Source organism: Xiphias gladius, chromosome 4 (genome assembly GCF_016859285.1).
Source record: "Xiphias gladius isolate SHS-SW01 ecotype Sanya breed wild chromosome 4, ASM1685928v1, whole genome shotgun sequence".
NCBI classification, from domain to species: domain Eukaryota; kingdom Metazoa; phylum Chordata; class Actinopteri; order Istiophoriformes; family Xiphiidae; genus Xiphias; species Xiphias gladius.
In genome coordinates, this window is record NC_053403.1 from 2,773,288 (window position 1) to 2,794,277 (window position 20,990).

The 20,990-nt window shown below is 42.0% G+C and overlaps 2 protein-coding genes across 2 annotated transcripts in view; one reads left to right on the top strand and one right to left on the bottom strand.

Annotated features, from left to right (window-relative positions):
• cebpz (CCAAT enhancer binding protein zeta) overlaps window positions 1-8,557 on the bottom strand; it is a 14,122-nt gene extending 5,565 nt beyond the window's left edge. The window contains exons 1-9 of the mRNA XM_040124968.1: window positions 7,723-8,557; window positions 5,252-6,750; window positions 4,065-4,296; window positions 2,315-2,474; window positions 2,050-2,138; window positions 823-876; window positions 585-687; window positions 273-332; window positions 23-89 (exon numbers count right to left, since the gene is read on the bottom strand). Of these exons, the coding sequence (XP_039980902.1) occupies window positions 23-89; window positions 273-332; window positions 585-687; window positions 823-876; window positions 2,050-2,138; window positions 2,315-2,474; window positions 4,065-4,296; window positions 5,252-6,750; window positions 7,723-7,923 (2,465 nt within the window). The 5' untranslated portion in view covers window positions 7,924-8,557. The remainder of the gene's footprint in view (window positions 1-22; window positions 90-272; window positions 333-584; window positions 688-822; window positions 877-2,049; window positions 2,139-2,314; window positions 2,475-4,064; window positions 4,297-5,251; window positions 6,751-7,722) is intronic.
• ndufaf7 (NADH:ubiquinone oxidoreductase complex assembly factor 7) lies at window positions 8,266-20,644 on the top strand. The gene is made up of 10 exons (XM_040124970.1): window positions 8,266-8,953; window positions 10,378-10,538; window positions 10,693-10,773; window positions 11,103-11,213; window positions 12,471-12,684; window positions 12,765-12,823; window positions 13,500-13,613; window positions 16,685-16,828; window positions 17,225-17,398; window positions 18,001-20,644. The coding sequence occupies exons 1-10, from the start codon at window positions 8,887-8,889 to the stop codon at window positions 18,220-18,222; spliced, it is 1,347 nt and encodes a 448-aa protein (XP_039980904.1). The 5' UTR covers window positions 8,266-8,886; the 3' UTR covers window positions 18,223-20,644.
• Window positions 20,645-20,990: the final 346 nt, after the last annotated feature.

Consider the following 20,990-nt stretch of genomic DNA (forward strand, 5'->3'; position numbering starts at 1 on the left):
TCAAAACATTTTCCTGACTCACCGGTGGAAGAAGATTTCCTCCACAGGGATCTGACTCTCTTCTTTAGACAGGAACTCCTCACAGTTCACTGACGGGAGAGAAAACGTTCACGTCACTGATGCAAAGACTGAATGAACAAACTGGAGACGTGTGTTGTTGGAGACTTTTCAAGTGGTGATAACACGTGTGAATCAGACAACAAGCTTTTTATCATCTTCTTGAACACAAATCTTCAAAAACAAAAGGAAAGAAGAATTTTCCCTGAACTCACCTGGTAAAGAGTTGACAGGTAACCTCTGTCTGGGCTGCAACGCTGCAGAATCTGTGTTTTCTGGGAAACAAAAATATTAGAACAAATCAATTTTTTCTCAAGCGCTTATTTTTCGTTATTCCGTAGCTGAACGCTAATTAACGCCGGAAATACTGTCAGAATGTGTGAAATCGGTGGGTTTTCCTCTGGTTTCATGTGTTTTAGTTTGTCTTGTATGTCGTGTTTTCCACCACAGATGCAGCCTAAAGATGTTTTGGATAAAACTAACAACCAGCAACGAAATAATAAATGATAAAAACAGTAATTCATTACGTTTGCCCTTCAGCTGTTTTGGGTTTCTGAAGACGAATCGATCCAAGAAGCGGATGAGGGTGAAGTCCTGCAGAGGGTCGCCGGAGTACAGGACGAACCCTCCCTGTGGAAAGAGAACACCAGACAAGCAGCACAAAGTGTCTGGCGTGAGTCAAACCACCAAAAAAACCCATCCGAGACAAAACGTGAATGTTGCGATGCGCTCGTAATAAAACAGCTTGACTGTATTAAACCGTACCTGCAGGACGGTTTTTGCAAACAGCGACACTGAGGGATGGAAGTGAAGAGTGAGCTGCGGAGACACAGACGCAGGAAACATTCAAGGGAAACCGAAGCAGAGCTCAGACATATTCAAGTGAACGGTTAGCGATTGTCAGTGAACTAAATCCCAGCCTCTGTTTTCCATCCTAGTGAGCAACATTACCGTCGGGGTTTTGAACTACATTGATATTCAGTGCCTTTGTTTTGTTGTCTTCACACCTTATTTTTTTATAAAATGTATCTCGGTGCACTTAAATAAAGACGATTTTAAAAAACGATAAAATCATAAATATACATTTTAAGAAAAATTAATATTAATTATCCGAAATTACATCAATGTTCAAAAAGAGAAGAAACTATGAACTAAGGCCTGAAAAATACGGGATGTTTTAAGGTTGATAAGCATATTGATGTATGGGGGTTTAAATAAATCTGATTATTTATCAGCCAATAGTCAAAATAAATGTCAACACAAACCTCTCTACAGGAGAAATCTTCTAATGGAGACACTACACCGATACAACATATCGGGAATAAAGTGATAAAAGCTGATATATTGACCTGGCCAACTCCTCTTTCCAGCTCCATTATGAACTGAAACTTGTAATGAATTATTCTTCTTCTCATCAGGAGGGTAAATCTTCCGAAACTATAATATTCAGCTCGGTGAGGGACAAACTATTTCTGCAGAGGTGGTTGACAAACAACCTCAGTGTCTCTTTTAAATCTCTACTAAAGACTTATTTTTGTAATTGGTTTACAATGGCTTTGAATGTAGTCTTTCTAGTTTACTAATTTATTCAGTACTGTTGACATATTTTCATTTTTTATAGATATTGTCTCCCTTGTACGTTCATTTTCTCCTTGTTTTTATCTTCTCATGTCTGTAAAGAAAGTTGTCAACTTGTTTTTGACAGGTTTTTTTGAAAATAAAGTTTATCATTATTATCATCATTATTATTATTATTATTACAGGAACATCAATTTGTTGTGGTAGTTCTCATCTAACTGTGCTTTTATTTCGGCCCAACTCTCGTAAAAGAGATCATGTCATTCGCCATCTCTACAGCGCAATAATCAGTCAGTCAGTCTATCAATCAATCAATCAATCAACATTAGACTGGGCCTTCCCCCGCTTGAATTAAAGCTGCATCTATGAGTCAACACCTGCGTGTTTACTGTGCTTTGTGCGTTTGTGTCTCACCCTCTGTAGCTCCCATAGAGTCGTGTGGTCGGCGCCGCAGAATAACGGGTTCCTGTGCAGCGGGTCGTAGCTCTGCGTGGCCTTGCCTCCTGGAAGTAAACAGGAAGGAACGACAACAACGTGGAACATGGCTCTGTAGTGACATATCAGTGATATGTGACCGTCTCGATTATTTGCTGGCTGAAGAAACAACAGCAACACGTACAAAAGCCAGATATTGATCAGTAATCTCAGAACTGACTGGGAATCAGAGCGGCTCACAGACCTTCCAGGTTCCGGTGATGTACCCATGATGCAGTGGGTTTGGACCCCTCGGCCTCTGCACTTGCTCCCTCCTCCAGTTTGTCGGCGTCCACAAAGCGCTCCTCTTCATCCTCGTCTTCATCCTCTTCAGCGAGATCTTTGAACTCCTCCTCCTCTCCATCCTGAGGGAACGCAGCAGGGAGTGAAGTTGAAAAAACAAACTTCGACCCCCGTCAACAGAAAAACTGGACAGACTGCACTCGATTTCAAAAGCAGGGAGTGGGAGGTGACTGTCGTTGTAAAGACACATCAGAGAAATAGTCAGATACCAATATTGTATAGTAGCTGTGGAAGCCAATTTCTGCCAAGAGAATTAGAAAAAAAAATATTTAAATTGAATGTTAGGAATGACAGAAACAAAATCATTCGCGTGTTCAAAAAGATACTAAATCTAAGAATCCTTTGCCATAATTTTCACCTAATTACGATGATCTTAATTATACCTAACATCCATATTTTCTTAACGCTATATTCCTCAGTTTAAAAAAAAAGAAATCTCTCAATCTGCACACACACATTTCATTGATTTTCTTCTTGCTGCATAATGAAGACGAAGAGGAGGATTTTTCCAAATTATAACGAATACAGGAAATTTGAACGTACGCTCATTTTTCAGGGAGCAAATTTTCTAAACATATAAAAATATATAATAACAAAGAACCAAGGGGAGTCTGTTCTTACTGCAACATATAGATTTTAGTCTAAGTCAGCTGGTTAGCTTGAGCACTGGTAGCTCAGTAGTTTTAACTTGGAGAGACTTCCCCAAAGGTTTTGTTTAACCAACAGTTCAAAACTTGAAGATGCTCAGTTTACAAATTACATACAACAAAGGAAACTTCTCTCATTTGACAAGTTGGAACCGAATAACGTTTGGTTCTTTTTCCTCCATTTTTGCTTGAAAAAAATAAAGATTTATATTTATTATCAAAATATTTGCAGATTATTCTTCTGTCGATCAACTAATCAATTAATCAGTGGCATCTAACAACAGCGTTATTACTGCTACTGATCGCCCTACGCACTTTTCTCATTTGTTCGGCCTGGTCACACCAGCATTTATTGCAGCCACGTTTTGTCCGTGACCGCAAAAAGACTTTTCCTCTCAATTTTGCCACCACAGCACAACCTGCTGGAAGTTATCAGTTTGCTCATCTGACATCTCTCTCTCTTACTGACTTTCACTGCAACATTTTCTTCTTTTTTGGAAATCTTAAGAAAAAAAAGATTTTCGTTGAGGTTTTACCCCTTAGAGCGTGAAAAAGTTACGGGGAGTCCTGCTGCAGGGAGACAGTGGTTACAGCAGTTTAAATCAAACAAGGTCCTTTTGTGAGGAGCACCGCTCAGGAAGTGAGGAAGGGGGAGGATCTGGTGCTTTTCTCTGTCTTGGGCGACAACAAACTGAGTATCTCTGGAGTTCAGGATTGTTGGTCGGACAACACCAGACGTCACCTTGGGCGTTAGAAAACTGTGCTGCAATTTTATTTATTTTATTTTTTTTAAAACTATTTTTTGACATTTTATACGGCAAATGCCTGATCAGTTAATCCAGAACTTAATCAGCAAATTCATCGATAAGGAAAATACTTATTGTTGCAATTAATAAAAATACATTTTAAACCCCTTTTTTTTTTTAAAGAATGAAGAGGATGACATGCAATCAGACCGGGCCCATTACTAGGCCACCAGACGCCCCAACCCATTTTGAACTTTACCCCGTCCTCCTGCAGCAGCATCATCAGGCCCGGCTTGGACTTCATGACCTCTGACACCAGGAAGAGCGCCCCGCAGGCGAAGCTGGCGTTCTGCTCGGCGCTGACCTGCAGCAGCCGCTTCACGAAGGCCTTGACGCGCCGCAGCATGATGTCCGCCTTCAGCGACTTGTACAGCAGGTTGAGGAACATGCTCTGTCTGGAGGACGACGACAGCCCGGGGTCCAACAACTTCCTGCAGCGACGAAGAAGAAAAGTCAGCGTCTAGGTTTTCGTTTTATGTCACCTTCACGTCCTATTTCCTTACATTTAAGCTTGTTTCACAGCACCACAGTTATACGTATTCTTTACCTGCCCGTTCCCTGTTTTTCATTGAAGCAATATGACGTTTACACAAAATATTCAAACCACAGATTCCATGTTTTCTAAAGCTGCACCATTCCCATCGAATGGAAATATTTCAGCTGTTTCGTGCTTCAGTTTATACACAGTCCTCCAAAATTCCGCCTGACATATTTATTACCTTTGGAAACTTTGGGCAGCGGTATTAGAAGGTTAACCTCATTCATTTATACAAAACTCTTCTCTCTTACATTAAACAATCTTTTTGTAACATTTCTGCAGTAATATGTGGTTCTAATGTCAAATCTTATGACATAATGATGTGAAGCTTTCCGTGGCTTTTCGGGCTGAATGACCTGAATCCTAACACGTTGTCTGTTCCTAACTTATTCTAACCCAAGGGGTGCGTTTGTCGGGGCGTGTTGCTTCACGTACCCCTGAGACGATGAAATACGACCCCGGAAATCCAGTCGGAGGGAGCTTATTAGAAGCTTAAAGCTTATTAGACGCCAAAACACAGCACAGTAGTTTGAAATACTCTCAGACAGGATTTTAAAACTGTAGGAAGTTATCACGGCGGCAACTGATTTATCTTTGAACGTGACAATCTCGGGGTGAAAAGCCGAAATACAGTGTCCCAGCTGCAAAAAATATGTGTTGTAATCCAGGTAAAATGACCTGGTCATAAATTTCCCAGATATTCCACAATTATTCCAGAGGATTTGTTAAAATCCCAAACTTTTCCCTGTCTGGAAAACATAACGTTCAATTACCAGACATTAAAACCAGGAGAGTGGATTTGGTCAAATATAGGAAGGGTAGAACCTGACAGGCGGGGACAGTTTTACCTGTACAGAGCGACGTAGTATCGGTCAGAGATGGTCTGCTGGGAGTCCATCACCTGGAACAGCAGCATTAGAGCCTGCACGGCTGTGTTGAACTTCACCACATGGACCACTTTGAACAGCGTGTCCAGCTGCTCCTTCACCTTCTCGTCTCCGGTGCCGGCGTAGGGATACGCCCTGTTCACGCCCGACAGCAGCGCGCTCAGCATCTTCGACTCGATGTCCTTACTCTTGACGCAGGCGCGGAAGAAGGAGAAGTAGATGGTGATGAGTTTGGCTGCGAGCTCGGCCTCGTCGTGGCTCAGCATCACCTGGCTGAGGAAGCAGACGGCGTAGTACTGCGCCTTGGGGCTGATGTTGGGCCGGAACATGAGCCGCTCCACCTCGCAGCACACCACCGCCTTCATGTTGGGGTGTTTGTGCAGCAGCGTCTCCAGCAGGTACGACGCTTTAGCCGCCGTCTTGTACTCGGGGTCTCCCAGCTTGTTGACGACCTGGATGAGCAGCGCCTTCTCCTGCTCCGGGCGGCTGCACAGCAGTTCGTGGGCGGTGGCCAGCGCCTTCGCCTTGGTTGCCGCGACGGTGTCGTGAGCCACCGAGTCCAGAGCCACCACCAACTCGGCCACGTGGTGCTTCAGCTGGTGCTCAAAGTACCAGAGGACGAGGCGGCGGTCGCGGGCATCGCGGTTGCCGCTGGCCTTCTCCTCCAGCTGGTCAAACGGGTGCAGCGCGAAGGGGCGGAGCTTCCTGTTCTCCGGCAGTAGGTCGGACAGCAGCAGTTCTCGCAGCGTGTCCAGAGCCATCAGACCCATCCGCCGGCTGCCCTTCTTCTTCACCATGGACACCAGGTTCTCCACATGCTCCAGCGTGTGCACCGGAGCGTCCTGGATCAGAACCGTCATGGCCGCCATCCTGTCTGCCAGCACGCCAGAGGAGACGACCGTCTTCATCCAGGTGGAGTTGGCTCCTTTCTGCAGGTTCTTCTTGCTCTTGTAGAGCTCCACCTCGGCCTCGAACAGCCGCTGGGCGAGCGTCTTGTACTGGGAGACCAGTTGGGGATCCTGTGGGGTGGATGAACCCTCCGCTGTGTATTCCAGGTCGAACCATTTCCCTCCAGGCTTGATCAGCAGGACCTGCCTCTGCTGAAACTCAAACACATTTGCATTCTGTTTGGCCTTTTTCCCAGCGGGCGTCTTCTTGGCCTTCTGTTTGCTCTCCGCCTGCTGGTCATCGCCAACTTTCTGCTGCGCGTCGGATGCTTGTTCCTCTACTGAAGCTTTCTTGGCTTTGGCCTTTTTACTTTCCTTCTCGCCCGATGCTCCAGAGTCGTCGCCGCCCTCTGGCTCGTCTGCAATGACGAGCTGCCCGGCGAACGCCCTGATGCCCAGCTTAGCGATGAATTTCTCCAGCTCGCCCTCCTCCAGATCGTCTATGGCTCCTTTCTTCCCCCCGTCCACGAGCTCGTTGGAGTCGTCCAGGCCGGCGAGGAGGATGTAGTCGGCCTACACGTAGAGAGGAGAGAAAAAGAACAAAAGGAAAAGATTAGATGGGTTCACAAACTACTCTGTAAGTGTCAGACTGCTCAACAACAGACAGAGAACACCAAAAAGTGTGTGAGCACCTGAACATAGGATGAAAAATTGGTGCGTTGGCCATATTATGTGTACCAGTCATGACAGAGAAGGCTTGCACTCAGAGACAAGAGGTCACTTTATTTACAGAAGACAAAACGTTATCCACTGTCTGACCTTCATCACTCTGATGTGTGATATTTTACTTTACTTTACTTAATCATATTATTCATTTGAATTAATTTTCATTTTTCTGCATTTTTCAGTCCTGGCAAATTATTAAATGCCATAAATTTTCCCGATTCTTTTCATTTATGTTGTTTCCTGTCGCAACAATAATGTTTCAGTCAGCCTTTCTGTCAAATTTAAAAATTAAACAATTAGTGGATTCATCTATTAGTCAATTAACACAAAGTTAATCGGCAACTAATTTCTCAAGCAAACCTGCAAAAAATTCTGGTTCCAGCTCCTCAAATTGAGAGGATTTGCTGCTTTTCTGTTTTATATCATTATCATTATCATATCATTATATCATTGTAGACTGAACCTCTTGGTTCTGGACATCTGAAGACATCACTTTGGGCTTTAAGGATTTGGGATGGTTATTTTTTAGAGTTTACTGACCTATGACTAAAAATATGCAGATTAAATAGTTTCGGACTGTCGTTTATAGGATACTTAGCAGATCAAAATACTTGATAGTCGCAGCTCTAGTTATGTTGTCATTATTGTGTATGAAAACGTCCATACTGGAATCTCAATTAAAATTCCTTTTAAAAAAACAACAACAATACATTCAAACAAGTTTAAATTGGGTGAATGTGTTCAAGCATCCAAAAACATCCAGGTTAATGATGAAGAAACCCCTATGATGTTCTGAATGAAGCCAGGTTTTTATCTCACCTGTGTCCCACCGAGCCGTAAAACCTCCTCCAGACTGAACTCTTCCTCATCTTTCTTCGCTCCGTCTGCACCTTCATCACCTGCTGAATCTTTGTCCTCCTCTCCGCCGCTGTTTTCAGCCTCCAGGTCGTGTTCTTCCGGCTGAAAAGTCACTTTACTTGGCGTTTTGGATTTTTTGCTGTGCTTGTTTTTCGCCGCCATGCTTGCTACAGCATGAGGAGAGCGACCCGGATGAGGAAGGCGACGTCACGTCCGCGTTTCCGAAACATTTTAGTCATTTCCCGTGCGTTACTTGTTTTAGATATGAAAATTAAATATGAACAAAAACTTTTTACGCAGAAAATTACCTTCGTTTTGTTTAGTTTTTACGTTAATGTCGGCATCTCGGGGAATAAAAAAGGCAAAAGTTCAGAGCCAATCAAATTTCTTCTCCAAACTACGTCACCGCAGGCCATCCAATCAGACAGTTTGTTGTTACAAAAAAAGTGTAAAGTTAGCCGTTATAAAACAAAATTATACAGGAAACGCGGATTTTTTTTCGAAATAAAAGTTAACAAATACCACTTAAGAAAAAGGGGAGCGTTTCCTGAAGTGGGTTCTTCTAAAGGACTTTGTCGTCGTGGCCTTCGTATTTCTAAAATCCTGGAAATAACCCATAATTTTTATCTGGGCTCATCGATGCATTAACCGACACATAAAGGGGAGTACACACAATGATTCAGATTAACCCAGATTTGTTTTAAACTGATTTTTAAAAAATGTGCATTTCTGTTTTCATTTGGCCCTGCAAACATGTCCAATAAAATGATTTTATTGTGAAAGGTTAGCCGGACGTTATATCTTTCGTTTCATTACTCTGTTAGCATTAGCATTAGCGTTTCGCTCTTACACAAGAACTTTGTAGATTTTATCTACTTTAAATGACAGGAACAAATTAACATGTGCACATTTTTATAGTTTTGTACACGAATATAAATTGTGTTTCAGTCTGCGGTTCTCTGCGTCTTTAGCCATTAACGCACTTGTAGCTAGCGTGGCCAATGCTAACCGGCTAGCCGCTAATGCTGTCAGAGGGCAGAAGTTAAAGTTAAGTTTTACTCACATTCGACAAATAATGCTACCCAGTCAGATATTATAGTTGTATTTAGATGCACACGGAGCAGAATGAGGGCTTTACTTGGTGTTAAAACACAGCAGCTGCTCAGCAGAGTCTTCAGACCATCAGCAGCAGGTGAGACCTGTTATGTTTAACATTGAAACACAATTTAATTCCGATTTATGGACAAATAGCCTCCACAGAGGTGCTTTAAATGTCAAAATATTACTGTGATATCCCTGTCCAAGTGTAAAAAAAAAATAAAAAATCATTTGCTCATTCCGAGAATCTTAAATGACATGTGACATTTAGTAATTACATTTAAATAATTAATCTTATTAACTCTGTCCAGTCGGCGTTCGTACAAGCCAGGAATAGAATATCATTCCCTACAACATGATTCATAAATCACTGACAAAAAATATGTAAAGCACCGGAGAAATCAGATCATGTTTGTGAACTGTGCTTTTAGAATACTGGACATCTGATTCAGGAAAATAACCTAATTTTGAAGGTTTTGTTTCATACATATCATCAGGTTTTATTGGTCTCGTTCTTAGATGCGTCTCTTATAATTGGCTTTTTATTAACCTGATCAGTTATATTGATTTATGAAACCAGTTCCCTTTCTATCTATCTATCTATCTATCCATCTATCTATCTATCTACCTAATTCATAGACTACAGTTTTAGGGCTGTGAATAATGATTATGTTCATTATCAATTAATCTGCGATCTGTGATCCATTGTTTCATCTACAAAATTACAGTGAATTGTCAAAAATGCATTTTACAGTCTTATTATGTCTGACACACAGTCCAGAATCCAACAATATTCAGTTTATTATCATGTGTGACAAAGAAAAGCACTAAATTCTTACATTTGAGAAGCAGGAAACAGCAAATATTTGAGATTTTTGCTTAACAAATGATTGAAAGGTTTTTTTTTTGTGATATGAAATGGTTGCCAATTTCTTTTCTTTGGATTGACTAAATATCTAATTGATTAACTGACTACTCACTGCAGCTCTAAACGGTTTTATTAAGGGCTACTTTCTATCAAAATTCAACCACTGCTAATGAAGTCTTTGGATTATATTTTGCAACTGTCATATTTAAAAAGAGATGTTACTGTTTGGAATATAGCTACAACGAAACTTTATTTATATTCATTTTTGAGCCATCTGTTGAGCTGAGGGTTTTTTTGTTTGTTTTTTTGGATGAATTGATGCAAGGCAAACGATTTGTGCCACTAGCTACACAAATTTTGATCGTGTGTGCCGAACTTTTGAGTTTGTTTTGATTATTTGTCCTGAATTGCACATATATCAAAACATTAATTTTCTCAATCGAAAACACAATTCTGAAAAAATGTAATTCAGAACAGACGTCAAAGATGTAAAGGGTAATTCCAATACACCATACAACCACAGGCAAGAGTTGTTAGCCTGTGTTTTTGGGTAAAATGTACCTTTATGTTCCTGGACATCTCACTCAGGAGCAGTTTTTTTGTTCTTCAAACAAAGGTTTCTTTTTTTTTGGAATGTTTGTGTTTGACAGTGCGATGGCGAGCAGCTCAGACCAGACTCTTCTGCAGCTCTTCGCCAGATGAGGGAAAGCCCCGACCGTCCATGCTGCGACACCTGACCTCCAAAATAAAAGCCACAGGTCCGATTCCAGTGGCCGAGTACATGAGGGAGGTGCTCACCAACCCCGTGACGGTAAGTGACGACCGTTCCAAGCCGCCCGCAGTTCCCGGATCAGGGAAAAACAGCAAATCCTTCCAGAACCAGCAAGACCTGTTACCACTTGGCTTTTGTAGAAACTGACCACAGTAGTTATCTGTCACTCAGGCTGATTTGCTTCCTCTTTCAGGGTTATTATGTGAAGAACAACATGCTGGGACCAGATGGAGATTTCATCACTTCACCAGAAATCAGTCAGATTTTCGGAGAGGTGAGGCTGGAAAACTTCAACCTTAAAGAGAGACCATATCACCGTTGAAACAAGTAATAATACAATCTTTCTTATATAGATGAAAAGTTTGAGTTCAGAAGCAATAAAACTCAACGCTGCCCAGTTCAACACACCCAGGGTTTTCAAAGATGAGCTTCGTACATTTTGCCTCATGACTGAATTAGTTTGTTGACTTTATGACTCTGTGACAGTTGAGGAAAAAAAAGTTAAACTTGTTAACGTGAGATAAGATTATGAAATCATGCTGTTCGCTATTTGATTTTGGATGTGCCTCTTTCTGTTCTTTTTTTTTTTTTTTTAACCTCCAGCTGCTTGGTGTGTGGATCATCAGCGAGTGGATGGGAGCGGGTGGACCCAAACAGCTGCAGCTGGTCGAGCTCGGACCTGGAAAAGGATCGTTGGCCAGCGACGTCCTCAGAGTGAGAACCGAGTCGTCTCGCTTGTCACAGCCGCGGCACTTTGCGCTGGTCATGAAAGATCATAAAACTTGTCTGTTTCAGACGGGGAAAGTTTACAAACAGCTCCCGTTCCTCACGTATAATATTTGGCAATAGATATTTCCTGATAGCTTTTGAACACGGTTATCTTACCGGTATTTTTAGGGGAAAATTCCTATAATAAAGATAGAATAACGATAGAATAATATTACAGTTTTCAAAGGTCAAGTTAGTAAAGTGCTTCACACAGGGCAGCGAAATGAAATCAAAATCATGAGATAAAAAAGCTAAAACTAATTCCAGTGATGTTAGATAAAAAAGAAATGATCAAAACCGGATTAAAACTGAACAAAAAGACAAATCAAGTTTTCAGACGGGTCTCTGGAACAGATAACAGACCTCTGCCTGAGGATCTCAAACTACGCACTGGCTCATATGCTACTAAAAGGTCATAAATGTAACTGGGAGAAAGGCCATAAAGAGGCTTAGAAGTAATCAGTAAATCTTAACATTATTTCTGGAGTGACGTGGTCCTGCCTCTTGGTTCTGGTTAAAAGCCTGGCAGCCGAGTTCTGAACAGTCTGCAGTCGATCAATAGAGTTTTGGCTAGGACAAGTAAAAGCAACGTGTCCCACCACAGGGGAACTAATGCTATCTGGCCATGTTTTGTGCTAAATATAGCCCAGAAATGAACCTTAGCAAGGAGGGAAACAGTGCAGCAGTGCAGAGTAAACATCCGAAGTAAATCTATCTTTTATAAAACTTCAAGTTGCTGCGAAGAAATTATTGTAAAATTGATTTGGAAATTTCAGTCATGTGATTGAATATTTCTGCAGCAGGGGGCGCTATAAGTCTGTGTGTCTGTCTGTCTGTCTGTGTGAGTGAGTGAGTGAGTCAGTGAGAGAGCAACAGCTGCAGCCATTGAATATGTTTGAAGTACTTTTCAAAGCTAAGTTCCACTTACAAAATCCAGTTTAAAAAGAAAAGAAGATCAGAACATTCATCTTATACATGTTTTTTTCAGTTTTCTTAATTTTCTGTATTCACCTGCATGCATCTGTTTTTTTGTGTTTAAAGCCTCTAGATTAAAATAAGTTTCATTTTCTGTATCTGTACTGGTGCTAATAATCATGATGGTACTTCACATTTAGACATGGCTACATTATCATCATCTGGTGCCTTAGAGATTTGATGAACTTTCCCTCGGTGGAAACGGTGAGCGTTGTTATTTCTCTCCAGGTGTTCGGTCAGTTGCGGTCGGTGCTGGGCGACGTCTCGGTGTCGCTGCACCTGGTCGAGGTGAGTCCGGCTCTGAGTCAGCTTCAGGCCCAGAATCTGACCAGGGACCGCAGCCGGGAGGCAGGCGCCGAGGACGAGCCGGTTTACCGCCGAGGGGAAACTGCAGCCGGCCTGCCGGTGTCCTGGTACCGCCGCTTAGACGACGTCCCCACAGGTACACTGCAGCGCAGAGGCAGGTTTGGATGTGAAACGTTATGAACCATCTCACAGCCAGTTTCTCCCTCCTCCTCTCAGGTTTCAGCATCTTTCTGGCTCATGAGTTCTTTGACGCTCTGCCCATCCACAAATTTCAGGTGCGGTTTAAAGCCACTACGTGTAGAACGTTTACGTGATGATGAACACTTTTTTGTTAGCGTCTGTTTTCGTAGAAGAAGGAAAACAAAACTTCCTGGTGCAAACTGTGTTGCTTTCAGCCCATTCATCTCAGTGTCCTTGGGCTATAGAGGCTTGCATTGCTGACTACCAGTGTCATATGTTTTATATATATATATATATATTTCTACCACCAGATGGTAGTGAAGTGACAATCCATCACACGGTAACAACATCTAAAGAAACAAGACAATTACACAAGATATCAGCCAAGATATCAGTCGTAGTAGTAGCTACGTTGGTAGTTCCAATGAGTTTCTGAACACAGGGATTGTATGAGATCTTACTGGTTTTCCAAACTCATCACTTCCATTTCTCCGTTTTCCATATATCACCATTTAAGTAATGTGTTAATAGTTTGTCCTGCTTTGTCACACTTAGAATGAAGTTTGTGTTTAAATCCTGTAATAAACAGGCAGCTATGAGTAGATTTTTCTTGTTTCTGCTTGTTTTTTAGTTGTTTAACTGGTTTGAATATTAATCAATTTGATGAAAACCCCGTAGACAGAATGAAAGCTGCTGTCACACAATTTTTTTTCCTCTGGGGTTCTGGACACTCGTCGTCTAACGTTGTGTGTGTTTGTTTGTTTTGGATAGAGGACGGAGAAAGGCTGGAGGGAGGTGATGGTGGACATCGACCCGGGGAAGCCGGACCAGCTGAGGTTTGTCAAAGCGCCGTCTCCCACCCTGGCCTCGTCCACACTCGTACAGGTAGGTACCAGAACCAGAACCGCCGCCGAGCGACCACTAGGCTCCTGGCCCCACACTGTGAGGCAGTTGATTAGTGCGGACAGCTCGTCTCACACACAAATACGTGATGTTGTTTTAAATAGTTTGAAATGGAAAGTTCTGATACACATCTGTTTTGAGTTTTTAGTCTTTTCTCTGAACTTTTTCTTTTTTTCCGAAAAACGGGATAAATAAAACCTCTTTGGGCCTGAGACATTTATTTAAACGAAACCATCCGATAAGTTTCGAGGTGAAATGTCTCTTCTGTAAAAACAGCTAACAACTCATAGACATCTGAAACATGAAAAGGAGACAAGACCAGACAGTTTTTTTTTTTTTTTTTTTGCATGGGGTCACAAGCCAAACTGATGGGAGCTGCTGGTTTTAACTTGATCAATGTGTTGTGTTTTACGAAGGGGTGATTGAAACGTTTACGGCCTAAGGTAGAAGGAGATGAGTTAGACGGCTCTCGTCACATGCTCGGGCAGTTCAGCTCTTTGAGTGATTATGCAGAGAGTTTGAAGGCAATAACTTCTGTGGTATTTCCACCGCTGGACTAAGTGTGTAAATGTAGGAGGGAACTATGTAGGAAAATAAATGCGCTGTGTTTTGTAGAACTGACTCCTTCTACCTTAGGCCAACAACTTATCAATCACCCCTCGTGTTTTTGATGAGCTACCCACCGTAGTTTTCCAGAGCCGTCTGTGTCATCTTAAAGAGCGTGTCTCGTCCGACCAACGGTCCAAAAGCCAAAGACCTTCAGTTAAAACCGATGTAAAACATTGGTCCACATCGGAGAAGCCGGGACTAGAGAATATTTGGCACTTTTTCAAACAATTGATGATCAAACGTGAGCTGTCCGTCCATCGACTTAACTGTTCGAACACTGAGCTCTGTCTCCAGACATCGCCTCAGGTCCTGAAATGTACCATTTTAACAAAAATGTGAAACATTTGTGGGGGGCGGGGGGGACAAAACAAGCTATTCTATGTCTTTGTAGAGGTCATTATTCAGATCATTCCTACTGGCATGTTAGAATGGCTTTTAACTGTGTAGATGAAAATATAATTGCACTGAAAAACAAACAAATGTCCTTGAAAGCAGTAGTTGGAAATCTGAAAGGCAGGTACACGCGCTCATTTAAAAAAAACAAACAAACAACTTATACAAAACTACAAATACAAATGTCGGGACTTTTAAAGCTTTGGAGGTTTAACTTAATTTGAGAGGACTTTTGAGAGTTTGATTATTTCCACTGTAAAGCCCAGAATGAAGAACCTCTTTAATCTTTTAAACACTGTGGAAATGAACTCCTCACGCGTACTCTTAGAGGTTTGTTTTATAGCCTCAATCTGGTTTTTATTGCCCACATTTATGCCATCTATACATTTGCAGCCTGTTTGCTCAGTTTAGTCACTTTGAACATCCTGCCAGAGGCCTGACGTCGTCGTCATCATCAGCCTGTTTGGATGAAGAACCTGCTTTTAAATCCAGTTTGAGGGCTGGAGCCCAGCGTGCATATCGTCGAGCCAGACACCAACCGTGAAACTGCAGAAATGAGATTTCAAGAAAAGAAGGATTCATTTCTCAGTGAGGTCATCTGAGTTTTTTAAAATTCATACAATGGGCTGTTTTAGCTGGTTTTAAAAACCAAAGATGCACGAGTATGTGATGTGGTGACTATAAAGACTTAACTGAGAAACTCTTTAAAAAGCAGATGTTGCTGATGATGCACCGATGCTCTTCCGTTTAGGTGTTTGCTGTGTTTTTTCTGGACGATGAGACAAACGCACAAAGGGTCTAGATATTTCCAGAAGCTGCAGAAGTTGTGTTTTTAGTGTCAGTCCCTCAGGATCAATGAGGGAATCAGAAATGTAGGAATTTAAGTCAAATAAAACAGAAGAGGGATGAGCAGGCTGAGGCAAAGCTGGAGCACAGAGTAAATCACAACACAACTGAACATCGCATCAGATTTTATGTAAAAAAAAAAAAACAAACAACTTATACAAAACTACAAATACAAATGTCGGGACTTTTAAAGCTTTGGAGGTTTAACTTAATTTGAGAGGACTTTTGAGAGTTTGATTATTTCCACTGTAAAGCCCAGAATGAAGAACCTCTTTAATCTTTTAAACACTGTGGAAATGAACTCCTCACGCTGCATTCTTAGAGGTTTGTTTTATAGCCTCAATCTGGTTTTTATTGCCCACATTTATGCCATCTATACATTCGCAGCCTGTTTGCTCAGTTTAGTCACTTTGAACATCCTGCCAGAGGCCTGACGTCGTCGTCATCATCAGCCTGTTTGGATGAAGAACCTGCTTTTAAATCCAGTTTGAGGGCTGGAGCCCAGCGTGCATATCGTCGAGCCAGACACCAACCGTGAAACTGCAGAAATGAGATTTCAAGAAAAGAAGGATTCATTTCTCAGTGAGGTCATCTGAGTTTTTTAAAATTCATACAATGGGCTGTTTTAGCTGGTTTTAAAAACCAAAGATGCACGAGTATGTGATGTGGTGACTATAAAGACTTAACTGAGAAACTCTTTAAAAAGCAGATGTTGCTGATGATGCACCGATGCTCTTCCGTTTAGGTGTTTGCTGTGTTTTTTCTGGACGATGAGACAAACGCACAAAGGGTCTAGATATTTCCAGAAGCTGCAGAAGTTGTGTTTTTAGTGTCAGTCCCTCAGGATCAATGAGGGAATCAGAAATGTAGGAATTTAAGTCAAATAAAACAGAAGAGGGATGAGCAGGCTGAGGCAAAGCTGGAGCACAGAGAGAGTAAATCACAACACAACTGAACATCGCATCAGATTTTATGTAAAAAAAAAAAAATCTTTACTCTGGTTTGACTTACGAGGACGTAAACTATGAATTGGAGCTGTAACTAATGATTTATTTTTTTATTTGTGATCGTAAAATAGTTAAAAATGTCCATCACAAGTTCTCTCAGCTCAGCACGACGTCTTCAGATTTGTTTTGTCCAACCGTCAGTCCAAAATCTGACTGTTTTGAATTTTGTGTGTGTGTGTGTGTGTGTGTGTGTGTCAGGCAGACGAAAGGCGGGATCACGTGGAGGTGTGTGCAGAGGGCGGGGTCATCGTCCAGCAGCTGGCCCGGCGTATCGCAGAGGACGGCGGAGCGGCGCTGATCGCCGACTACGGCCACGATGGAAACAAGACGGACACGTTCAGAGTAGGACGAATGCCTCATATCTGAGTCTGGATACATGCTGAGTGTTTTAGTGCTTTTTAAAAAGGTTTTCTTAATAAGTTGTATTCGGATCTTTTATTTGTTCAACAAGACATTTGTGCAGTACTGTGTAAAAGTTTTAGCCTCTAGAACTAGAGCGAGGGATGCTTTCAAAAACTTCATACTTTATACAAAGTGCAGTAAAGAGAAAAATCAAGTCAGCATTTGCTGTGACCCCCCCTTTGCCTCTAAACCAGCACCAGATCTCCTCGGTACACCTGCACACAGTTTTTCAGGGTACTGGGCAGGTCGATTGTTCCAGCATCCTCCGCTTTTCAGTTCCAAAACACCTGAGCCTCCACCCTTCTTCATGTCTTTGTTCTAATTACTATTCATCAGGGTTTTAAGGGTCACCAGCTCCACGACGTCCTGGCCTCCCCCGGCTCGGCCGACCTCACCGCCGACGTGGACTTCAGCTACCTGCGGAGGATGGCGGGAGGGGGCGTGGCCTGCATGGGGCCCGTCACTCAGAGGACGTTCCTGAAGAACATGGGCATCGACACACGACTACAGGTGAGTCTGACGGTGCCTGAAACGCTGTGAATCATTCATTTCAATTGTTGGTTTCTCCACCAGGCAGTACAGTGTGAAAAGTCAGTACATATCAGCACATAGCCTCTGTATTTTTTAGGGACGCAACTAATAGTTATTTTCATCACCAGTTGATCTGCCTGGGGGCAGGGGTTTGGTTCAGTCTCTACCAAATCCTGGGAAAAATATTTGGTTCTTTAGCTGCTAAACGCTCTGCTATGCTCACCGGCTGGTCTCCGACTGTCTGTCTGAATTCTGAGTAGGTGGTGTACAAGGGGTCGTAGAGCTTCTTTTTTTTTTTTTGCTGAAAACAGCTGCTGCTGGACACACTGACACTGAAACATGCAATAAGATCAAAGTATGAGCTAAAAGAGGCTAAAAAGCTCCATAGAGTTGGTGATATCAATGTGGGTCGGTTACTACGAGAGACACCTTTCACATTACATAGTCATTTGATCCACTGTTAATATAGAAATATCGATTAGCAGAGCTTTAATGTTGTTTATTTAACCAGAAACATGTCCAGAGTTTTGATGGAGAGCCTCACCTTCAGAAGCTCAAACTCCCCCCTCGGTTCTCTGCAGGTTCTGCTGAGGAACTGCAGCGACCCGTCCACCAGGAAGCAGCTGATCAGCAGCTACGACATGCTGACCAACCCCGCCAAAATGGGCGAGCGCTTCCACTTCTTCAGCCTGCTGCACCACAGCCGCCTCGCCAAACCCAAGACACCAGAGGGGCTGAAGCTGGAGAAGAAGAGCCCGGCGCCGCTGCCGGTGGCCGGATTCACCGAGCTCAGCTTCTCCTGAGGGTTTTCATCAACAGGTCAGAGAAGTCTGGGAACAACTGGAAACTTATCTGATCTTTTTTTAGTCAAGTGTGGGAGCTGGGACAGACATTATGGGATATCTGGGAGATTTTGAAAGCTCCAAATTTGACGGATCATGTCAACGGGACAATGCTGTTTTTACGGCTGATGTTTAAAAATGTGCTGTTTTCACACAGGTGAATGACACAGTGAATCTAACTTAGAGAACAAGAAGAAAATATTGCAGTATTGAACCTGGTTTTTTGACCAATATGATGTGAACTAAAAATACAGTTTCTCTTGAAGTCAATTTTAAAGGCATTTTAATGCCAAAAAGGGAAGACAAAAAATATTGTGTGGGTTTTTTGACTTTGATTGTTTAATCGGTGATAAAAAACAGTTGCTTAATGATGTAAGAGAGACTTTCAGAATCCAAGCAATCTCCCAAATTCTACAATTTCGTAGCCATGTGCGAACCCTGGTCCTTAAAATTCAGAGCATACTGACACCTGATATCCATCGACTGGAGTAAACTGTGACACCACTTCAGGTCAAAGGTCGTCCCGCTGCAGGAGGATCTTTTTCCTCCCTCGCACGTCATCTCTCGGCCGGCTGCCTCCGTCCACATCTTGAAGCAGTTGGCTGAGCTCACAGTTGTGCAGCGGCCATTCAGAACGAGCCCGCCGCTCCTCCGGTAGCAATTAAAAGATTCAGTTACACATGTGGGGGGGTCGCCACTGCCAAGACAAGCAGCCGTCCTCCAGAGGAGCGGCAGAGCAGGGCGATCGTGTTCAGGATTGGTAATTAAATGATCGTTTCCAAACATCCTGCTGCGGATCGTTATCAGCTTTTCCTCTGATTCAAGAGGGTGTTTTTTCTTTTTACTGACCGGATTAATTTGATGGGTTTGACTCGAACATTTGGAAGAAATTAAAGGATTTTATCAGACCTCTTGAACTGAAGATTTTTTTAAGGTTTCTTGCCTTGAAACTGCCACAGGACAAAGTCAGATGTTTTAATAACAGTTTGGTTTGTGCCTTTAAGTCTGATTTAATTTTGAGATTAGACAAAATTTAAACAAAAAACAAAATTTGTCCAATTTTTTTGGCTCAGATTATGATTTAAGATCTAAATTGAAAATTTGAAATCTTGTGGCAGCACATTATCTATCAATTACACGGGTTACATTCTGATTTCTTCACGCTCTCTGTACATTTAACGTGTTATATTATCAACTTTACACCACAATAACCCGAATGATAAAATGAAAGTAGCTGGAATAAAAATAAATAAATAAATAAAAAATTGAAAGATCTTCAGGTTTAAATAAATTAAACATAAACCCTCAAAGCAAACATATATTTCAAAGGATGTCTGTGTTCATTGCGTTGTGTTTTGCAAAATCCTCCTTGCCGAAATTATTATTCTCTTATTTTTTAAACACCTGAAATAGTTAAAACTTAAAAGGCAATGCTAGTTTATAAAACCAGGAGTAAAAGCCCGTTTCCACCTCGAGAACCATTCTTGGGACCCAGGAACTTTAACAGTCTCTCAGCCAGAGGCGCCAAGGTCTAGATTTGCAGCTGGTCCCCAAAAAGTCCCCTTTTCAGGGGTAGGATGGCCCAGGAACTATTGGGGTGGAGTTTGTAGGGCCGCTCGCTCACTGATCAATCACAGACCTCGTGGCTGCAGTAGTTCCTGAGCAGCTTCCTTCACACGGTAAAATAGCCCTGGGCACCACTAGAATTGATACTAGCATGAGTGTCAGACATTTCTTATTTATTGACGTTAGGTACTTTTTACCTTCGCATCAGTTCATTATCAGAATATGAAGAATAATATAACAACTTTGGGTTTTTTGTTTGTGTCTTGGAACTATTTGGTTGAAAAGTGGCATTAGTCATCTTCCTTTAAGTCGAACTTTCTCCAGCCCAGAACATAATGTTTGAGTGCACCACACACACAATATAAGCATCCTACAATTTCCTAGTTTTATCTGACTGTGCAGCTTTTCTTCCTCATACCTACCCAAACATTTTATCTTACCTTATGTGTCCGATCCCTTCATTTCCTCACCAAGGAGTACTCTTTGCTCATCTTTTTTTAAAATGACTTGTAAGAATTAAAACTGTTATCCAAAGGAATTATAAGTGTATGTACTGAAGCAGCTTTGCTGTTGATTTGCGGCTGGTTGAGGCGTCGGTGACACAAGGACCGAGCCTCGTTCTGCTGCTGAATCCACGACTTGCTGTGAATAGGAGCATAAGTTGAGCAACTATGATGTAAAATGAAGACTTTCTCAAAGTTTGCCAGTCAGCTTTAATATTTTCCCATCAAAATCATCCACACGATGCAGAGTTTCTTGCAAAAATATAAAACATGAAATAAATTCTCAGGCTGGAGTCAGATCAGGATCAAAGATGCTCTACAATCAAGTCGTTTTTTTTTTTTTGTTTTGTGTTTTTTTTTTTTTTTTTTCTCAGGCAGGTTTCCACAGAAAGACAAAGACAGAAAATAGCAGCTCGAATCTCAGCTCGTCTTCATCCAGAGTTTAAGAAAGAATCTCTCTGAAAATAACTGGGTTTGTTTTTCTGCAAAAGTATAATGTTTGTAGATTAACTTCACAGTATGTGCGGCAGCCGGGTGTCTGCTCGATCCGTTTGAGCTCACGAAAACAAAGCTTCCACAGCTCAGTCTGTAATGACTTTTGAAAATAATCATATCTGTTTGGAATAGAGCAAAGCCTTCATTTAAACCACGTTAGCAGCT